Genomic DNA, 9,265 nt, shown 5'->3' with positions numbered 1-9,265 from the left:
GATGTTGAACTCATGACATTTAATATGAAATGTAACTTTTTTGAAAAATAAAGAAGAGTTTTTAGAGGTGCCACATATGAATATATTTGATGTGACATAAATTTTAATGATGTGGCAAAATTAAAACTATGTAATATAAAATGTTGGGGTCTGTTTTAATATAAATAATAGATTGTAGTTATGTTTCATTAAAGTACTACATCAACATAGAGAAAACTAATATAATCATAATCTAATGTACAATTATTAGTTTGCATCTGATAAAAGTTTTCAATTTATATTCAATTAATTGTCCAGTTACTATCTCATATTTTACCATTCAATTAAGAGTATGATGTCGATCCAATGTTATTCCATCGAAATTTATCAAAACCATTTATTATGGCATTGCTTCTTAAATCCTCATCCCTAGTTTTTAATTCTGTGAAGGACTGAAACCATTCAAACAAATATAAAAGCACCAAAACTACACACAATTCATGTTCGAATGACCAAAAATATAATTAAACTTTAATAGAATCACAATACTTTTTAAGACAGCAAATAATTCTTCAAGAGCATATAGTTAGGTTTGAGAATATTATGAAACAAATCACTACACTTAGTATTATTATTTATCATCCGAATGATGAGAGCATAATTAAGGAAACAAATCCAATTTAGAATATTGATGAGACATTTTGCCTTACCCTTATTTTCATTTTGCATGGTTAGAGGGATTAATTAGTCCTCAACTTCGGAGGAATTCGCCTTGTTCTTGTCTCTGGAAGACCAATGAATAATTCAGTTTCAACATCTGAACTTGGACTACTTTGATCTGCAAAAGGTTCAGCCTCAGCTTTATTTTCTCTATCATCTTTCTTTGCTTGCTGAGATGAATAACTATCATACTGCACAAAAATATAAATTTTCAGTATTTCATAACCGAAAGATATAGACTCTTTACATCGCCAAATTTCTGCGTTATTCAGAGGGAATTAATTCCATATAGAAAGTGAATTCACCTTCTCAGAAAGCATGACATTTTCAGCAATTAGGGTTTTTTCCTGAATTGTATTTAAAACAGCTTTAGTCAGAATTTTACATTTTCAGTTAAAAATAAAAACAGTTGTAAAAAGGAGAATTTACCTTTTCTTTTAGCTGATCAATTTGTTCTCTGAAAACCTGAGTCTGAAAAATAAACAGTTTAGATGTATAAATATCTATTAATTTTGTAATTAGGAATACCTTTTGATCATGCTAACCTTTTTTGCTCGAATTTTGGTTATACTCTTCTCCAACTGTTGCTCTATCTTTTGCAGTTCTTCAATGGAACAAGTTCCTAAACCTTCTCCTAAGAGTTTACTGCAAATGGCAAACGCGACATGTTTTCATCTTAGACATTGAATATTGTAAAAATACTTGCTAACATGAATAGAAATTCGGGATGTTTAACCGTTTTGAAGTCTCAAGAAGATCAATCTTTTTCATCATGTTTTCTGCTTCTTCCTTCAAATGCTGTAATAATATATATAACACAATTTCATTCAGACTTCAAGTCTTTTATTTAGCTGAAATTGAGTGTCTAAAAATAGAATATTCTATATTAATTGTAATAAAAATTGAATATAAGCAAATGAATAAAACATAAAGTAAGCTTTTCTTTAAAGAAAAAAAAAAACAAATAAGCTCTAATAAATCAATACCTAAAATTCATGCCCTAATAACTCAAAAGATTAATTGCTACGATTAACTGACAGTATAAAATTTCTTTACAGTATCAGTGCATACCAATTAAATTCATACATCAATACCTTAAATTATGTCAAAAATGTAGTAAAATTAAAAATAATGAATATGAAGACAGCCACATTAAGTGGTATATGTAATTAAGCAAACCTGAGTATTTTCAGCAGATTCAGATGTTGTTGGAGTATTATTAATCCTTGTATGACTGCGGTATCTTTCAATTGTTTCTAAAATGCTGTAACAATAAAGCTAATGTTACTGATGAATTCAATGTCCAAATCTATAAGTAGGCATTTGCTAATTTGGAGTTATGGAAACATAGCAATTCTGTAAAATAAAATATCAATAGAATAAGTAAAATGAAGAGAAAATTGAAAAGTCGAAGACATGCTCATTGCAGTTCTTCAATTTAAAATATACAAAGAGAATGAATTTTTTTATAATTTATAGATAGAAATGATTAATGCTCTAATTAGATTTCATTTTCGGGGAGATTATTGAATAAGGCATTCATTTTTATTCCCTCGTGTCATTTGAGAATCAATCCCAATTTGCGTCTGTATGAGATTATGATACTATAAAATCATTATGTAAGCCCTGCAACTCCACATAGAATGAATATACATCATGGTGTCAAATCGGTCTAAAGAAGAATGGGAGTTTCAACATTAAAAGGTATGTTTTTTATTATGAAGTATGTAGGATATATTATTTAAAATTATATTATCAATGGTACAAGTGCAATTGTATCGTGGTAGAAAATAAAGTTCATGATATTGGTATGACCATACTTAAAATGTCTGATGATCACGAGTTTCTTCTTTATAATATGAGGTATGTTCTAGAGCTCAGGCAAAATCTGTTATCCATATGCAGATTTGATGATCTAGACTATTGCATTAGAGTTGAACATACAATGTTGAGTACTTCACAAAGTGAAGTAATAATAGCTAAATGGTATAAAATATGTGGCTTATATATTTTAGAAGGTTCCAGTACCGGTGTTCATTCAACATTAGCTAGTGAAGACTTTATGAAAAGAACAAGCTATGAGATTTGAAGTCAAAGCATTGTAGATGCCCGATGGTTGATTCGGAGCACTTCAGCGAGTTTTGAAGAATACAAGGGATAAAAACACAGTTCACCATTGCGTTACTATGGAGTTTTTGGGGTGAGGTTGGTGTTAAAATAGCTTACATGATCGACATTTATTCCTTTATAAGAATGGACTTCCAAACATTTACGGAGGTCCAGAGTAGGAAGACGGTAACCTACCCTTTTCAAAAGGTTGTCAAGAATTTGGTTATTGATCAAATTAAGGAAATTCATCTTGATGGTAAAATTATGGATTTTATTTACATTGGTTATCCAAGAGAGAGGAAGGATTATGAGTTGTTGGGTGTGAAACCGGAAGGATCGAAGTTCATCAATCACATATGTATTAATTTCAATAAGTCCCATCAGGGGAAGAAGAGTAAATACATGGGGATGAAGCTTTTAGAAACTATGGAGGAGAAACTTTTACCTTTGGTGTTATGATTTAGATGGGGTTGAAGGGATGCAAAACTCAAAAACAGGATCTTCAGTTAGGTATTCAAAAGAAGCTGGAGTCAAAGATTGTTGAAGAAACATACTTGTGGGCTTGTTAGACTACTAAAGTAGAAAAAGGTGGTTGGAAGCAAGTGGCAAGATCACAAGGTTCAAGTTAGGCTTGACAGCTTTGATAAAAACTATTCAATAGATGTTGAATTGTCAGAGAACAGCAAGATAGTTGATGAGTAAATTGACATCACCGCGTTCAAGTCAAGGTTAAGATTGTTGAAATATGCCTTAAATTCTCAAGTGATAAAAAGAAAAAAAATATATATTTTGAAGTATAGTAAATTAGAAAGTTGCTCTCCCCTTAGGTAGATTGTTTGAGCCAACAAGATCAATAAAATATTGTGTTTCTTATCTTTTATCTTCTTCCGCCAAATTGAATTGTTGTAATATTGCGCATAATATATTTTTTGTTTAAGATCATTTATTTTGATTGTTATTGTTATATTCTCCCACACATCAAATTTTTTCGGTGCGATTAAACATTTCAATTTCACAACCCATCGTGTGAATTGTAAGGACTTATTAATTAGATATAATGAATGAATATCAAATTTAATTAAGATTTTTTGGGACTATTTATGGTTATATATCTTTACTGGATTCTTAAGAGATATTTTAGGATTTCTATCCCTTATACTTACTTTAATGCAATTTTCCTTATTAAAAAAATGTGTTATACATGCAATAAAGCCATGGATCGTCAAGAGAATTAGAAGATATCAAATAATATATACACGAGTATCAATTTTATTTTATTTTTATTTCTATTTTTATTTTTATTTTTATATTTTGCAATAAATGTTTCATATTAAGATCTTATTTTATAGTTATGTAACATATTATACAAAATTATTGGTTTTAATTTTCATAAATTATACATTACATGGTTTTAGAAGCATTTGTTTAGAATGACTATCTCTTTGAGCTTGTGATTAATGACTTGCATTTGCGAAAAATAAATCATTATTAACAAACATATGCAAAATATGTACTTAAAAAATAGGGTTAAATAAGTTTTTGGTCCCTATAAATATTGCAATTTTATTTTTCGTTTCTAGTGAGTTTTGGCGTTTTTTTTTTAAATGAAAAAATAAAAACTACAATATTTATAGAGACCCAAAACTTATTTAACCCTAAAAAAATACTATAAAACATATGTACATGTCATTGAAAAAAAAAAGAACAATACAACTCACGTTTTTCTTGGTGCTAAATATTTTTATAAGTAATTCCATTATTAGAGTATTAGGAATACTCAATCCAAAAATATAAAAATCAACTCAAATTTAAATACATCAAAGGAATTTTACTTAAATTGTAAAAAAGTGAACATACTCTAGTTTTAATGCATAAAGAATGCCATAACTGTGAAAATAATTTGTGTTAAAAATTCCATTTCCTATATCCGCAATTTCACCTCTAAAGAGAATATCGTTTCTCATGAACCAAATACTCTAAAAGACAAGAAATTTGTTGTAGGGAACCCGCCCCTTGTTGAGTTCCAATAAACGATAAATCTCGCCACCAAAGAGAAGAATTCTTCTTTTTAGTGCTACAATCCAGACCTACCATCTTTGCTTATATATTTCTATATCTCTGATTAATGATGTCAAACCAAACTGCACTGTGATCCACTAAAAATCGCCATTTTCATTTACCAATCAAAGCCAAATTAAAAGTTTCAATGTCTCTAATGCCTAGACCACCCTCCTTTTTATCCCTGCAAACATCTTTCCAGTTGACCTAACAAACTCCTTTTTTATTTGCAAAATCATTCTATAAAAAATCCCTCCGAGGTTTATTCAAACAATTCACTACTTGTTTTGGAGCCTTAAACAATGAAAAGAAATGTATACGGATTTTACTTAAAATAGAATTTAAGAGGGCAACCCTACCATTAAACAATAAGAGTCTTCCTCTCCAAATCGACAACTTTCTTTTAAAAGAGTCCACAATTGGTTTTCAAGTAGTCACCCTCCTATGATTCGAGCCTACCAGAATACAGAAGAATATGAAGGGAATTGAAATCAAACCACAAAAGAGAAGTTGAGAAGCACCTTGCAAGAAGTCTTCTGATAAGTTCACTCCATACAATTTATTCTTGAAGAAATTCACACAGAGATCGGAAACCAACTCAAACGCTCTTAGAAGAATCTTGACGCCCCAAACGTTTCTCCATGAACCACTACCCACAATAATTGTCATTGGCAAACAGTAAAATATTGTAATCCATTGTCTTATTGACACTAAAACCTGAAAAATAGACTAGCATCAATCACCTTAACCATCAATTCGGCTAAGCCCTCTACCACGATGGTATGGAGAGACAGAGAGAGTGGGTCTCCTTGCCTCAACCCTTTTTCCACGCCAAACTCTTTAGTAGGATTTTCGTTCACAAAAATTGAAAATCTACTTATCATCACACAAGCTTGCACCCATAAAATCCATTTCACCTTGAACCCCATCCTTCTCATCATGTAAAACAGAAAATTCTAATTAACATTCTCGTATGACTTTTCGAAGTCAACCTCAAACATCAAACAATATTTCTGACTGCTTTTCACTAGATCAATAATTTCATTTACCTCCACCGCACCATCTAGAATTTGTCTTTCCGTGATAAAAGCCACTTGATAACTAAAAATTAACTTACCACCACTCTTTTTAATCCAGTGGCCAACAGTTTAGACTGTTAAATGTTAAAATGTAATTATATTCTTGTATGAAAAAGTTATCAGTTAAATTATTTAAGTTACCTGACATGTAACTAACATACTAACAAAGTTGGTTATGATATTTTTGAGTCTCATTAGTGTTTGAAATTCTGATTCATATGTTATATAAGTAATCATTGAGATTATAAATGAACATAATTGAAGTGCATAACCACATTGAATGTGTTCTATAAGTACATCTAAAATAAAGTAAAAAGGTAGGAGTTTAGAGTTGAATCTTGATGAGAATATATTGTAATGGATAAATCGTTTGTCTCTTTATTCTGTGTCCGCACACTAGTCGATACCCCTTCATACATATCTTAGATATCTCGAACATATGAAATTCTCTATTTTATTAGTCTCTATTCAATCATTATATCTCATAACTTCATGGTATGACTCATAAGTTTATTCTTCCTATAATTTGTACAATTTTGTATATCCCTCTTGTTCTTATAGGTTAGAACTAAAGAACTTCTTCTCCCTTCATCCTAAATATGCTTTGATCTTATAATTTCATTAAAGAGTTTTATGAGTCACTCAATACTTCTATCTCCAAGAACTTTTCAAACTTCAATATAGGTGTGTCGTTTGGCCCAACCGTCAACTGTTAAGCATCCTTTTCAACGCTTATTTTATCTCTTGTTTCTGAATTCGACGATACTAATTATAATTTTTTTGACCAAATACTAATTATAATTTTAATCCTCTTCTCTAATGTCTAGTCAGCCAGAGTCCAGAGAGAAATCTTATCATTCATTAAATAAATTCTTGAAATATGTCTTCCGTCTATCCTTCATATCTTTTTTCTAACCAAGACTTTGCGTTCGTCATCTTTAACACACTTCATTTTTTCCTAACCAAGACTCTGCATTCGTCATCTTTAACACACTTCACTTGATCCGAATATCTTGCATTTCTTTCTCTTTTTGTAGCAAGCTTATATGTAGAATTTCACCCCTCTTTGAATTCTAAAAATTGGTACAATTCGTCAAAAGTTTGGGTTATTACTTCACTCACTATCTTCTTATTTTCGATCTTAACTTTCTTATACTTTTCCCAAGTTTCAACATTTTTATACTTATTCCATATTTTTAAACATCCCTTTTTATTTTAACTTTACTCTAAACACTTTCATTCCACTACCAAAATCCAAAGACCTCTCCATTCAATTTCTTTTAAAGGTCTCTTTTGTTTAAGAATGTACTAATTTATGTACTAAATTATATTTTTATGTTCAAAAAGTTCATTATCCTCTTGGATACAGTCCGTATACTAAAGACAAGACAATCTTAATTAATTGTATTGCATTATTACTATGCAAATAATAATAAGAATTGAATTCAAAATCACATTTTGAAAGAATTCAAATCCATTTTCTTCAAACTAACAAATGTTAGTTATATATTCTAGGTGTTTGTATATATTTGTCATGATAGCTTCACCAATATATATAAGAACTGTAACTATGTAACAGTTTGATCTCTCACTTCATTTCAATATAATAATAAGTCAGTACTTATAACATATGACACAACAACATGTGTTGGTTATGGTTGGGGTGCTAGGGTAATATTTAATATAAAAGAGTTAAAATTAATTATTCTTTAATATTTTAAGGTTGTTTTAATTTTTTTTTAGGGTTTGTCCTCATAAATTAAAGAACCCTTGTATGAAAAGGAGTGACATGTAAAATAATAACCAGATGCAATCAGATACAAATTGAGAAAAAAAATAGTTAATAAATAAAATATAAAACAAGTACAAGAGACATACATACCTTGAACTTGCAAATTCATAGAGTCTCCCTCTTGGTGAAAAAACAATAAGAGCAACTTCAGCATCACATAAAATTGATAACTCAAAAGCTTTCTTCATCAAACCATTTCTTCTCTTTGAAAATGTTACTTGCCTACTTGTTGCGTTCTCTATACGCTTCATCTGTGTCTTTCCTCTCACCATCTTTGCTGAAATCACAACAAAAAGTGGTATGAAAATTATAGAAAGAAAAGGGGATGAAAATAACAAGAGATTTCTCACCAAGAAGGGAAAGAACAAAAGGAAGAGGGGAGAAAGTATAATATCTTTTAAGATCTAGAAAATCTGTGGGAGATGAAAAAAAATGCAAGAGATTTATTAGAATCACTTACCAACCAGTGAAACCAAAAAAAAGTTTTCAACCAAAAAAGTGAGATAATTGTCAAAGCATTTTGATGAGAAATTAAATGGTGTAAAATAGCTTCCTAGGATAAGGTTCTATATAAAAACCTATATTAAACATTTATATCTCAAATCAAACAAGTGATTTTCTGAACTTACCAGAAAGAAAAGCAACTTCAAAAGGAAACAGATTTGCACCAAATTAGCAAAATCAAAGAAAGTAGAGATGGGAATAAAGAGTTGAGTCTAAAAAAGGAAAAGAAGGTTAAAAAACAATAAGAGCAAAGGAATCAAAAGACAGGAGAAACTAAGCACCCCCAAAAGTAGTAAGGTATGTTCAAAGGAAAAGGGTTGGATTTGGATTTTACATTCTTTTTCAGGAAATACAGAGAGCTACCTTTCCTAATTAATCAGCCTCATTCCATCTAGCTACCCCACCAAATTAAGAAACAAATCATTTATTTTTGTATTAAAAAATTGAAACCTCATATTTTTCTTGTTTTGGTAAAATCAGACTCTACTGGCCCATAAAGAGAAATTTCTAGATTAAAGTCAATTGTATTTTGAAAATAATACTGCCAAATTTTCTACGAAAGGAAAAATAAATGTATGCATGTGTGTAAAGAAAGGACAGATTTAGGTTTTTTTAATAATTTATTTATTGGTGCAAGGACACATATAGGTTGTAGTGTTATTAATGAAAATTATATATATATATATATATATATATATATATATATATATATATATATATATATATATATATATATATATATATATATATATATATATATAGGGACGACTCAAGTGAGAACACTTGGTTATTATGAGAAATGAGAACAATGAATCACGACCATTAAATTTTGATTTTGTTGATTTTAATGAACTGGATTGATTTCTCTTTCTATGTTGATTTAAAATAAATATTAAGGATCCTAGAAAGAGAAAACAATTCAGTCCATTAAAATCAACAAAATCACAATTTAATGGTCGAGATTCATTGTTCTCATTTCTTATAATAACCAAGTGTTCTCACTTGAGTCGTCCTATATATATAT

General features: G+C 29.6%; 1 protein-coding gene across 3 annotated transcripts; it reads right to left on the bottom strand.

Moving 5' to 3' along the window:
• Window positions 1-398: 398 nt before the first annotated feature.
• On the bottom strand, window positions 399-8,725 carry LOC131616690 (MADS-box protein SOC1-like). Of its 3 annotated transcripts, XM_058888098.1 has the most exons (9): window positions 8,367-8,592; window positions 8,088-8,150; window positions 7,828-8,014; window positions 1,879-1,963; window positions 1,436-1,497; window positions 1,245-1,344; window positions 1,129-1,170; window positions 1,005-1,046; window positions 399-890 (listed from the first exon to the last, which is right to left on the bottom strand). In XM_058888098.1, exons 3-9 carry the CDS (start codon window positions 8,007-8,009, stop codon window positions 720-722), a joined length of 684 nt encoding a protein of 227 aa, XP_058744081.1. In that variant the 5' UTR covers window positions 8,010-8,014; window positions 8,088-8,150; window positions 8,367-8,592; the 3' UTR covers window positions 399-719. The 3 variants fall into 3 exon arrangements, with proteins under 3 accessions (XP_058744081.1, XP_058744082.1, XP_058744080.1); XM_058888099.1 differs by lacking the exons at window positions 8,088-8,150; window positions 8,367-8,592 and adding an exon at window positions 8,605-8,725; XM_058888097.1 differs by lacking the exon at window positions 8,088-8,150 and having other exon boundaries at window positions 404-890; window positions 8,367-8,591.
• Between the last annotated feature and the right edge of the window lie 540 nt (window positions 8,726-9,265).

The sequence above is a fragment of the Vicia villosa genome, linkage group LG7 (genome assembly GCF_029867415.1).
Source record: "Vicia villosa cultivar HV-30 ecotype Madison, WI linkage group LG7, Vvil1.0, whole genome shotgun sequence".
Lineage (NCBI taxonomy): Eukaryota > Viridiplantae > Streptophyta > Magnoliopsida > Fabales > Fabaceae > Vicia > Vicia villosa.
This window is presented reverse-complemented; position numbering and strand designations above follow the sequence as displayed.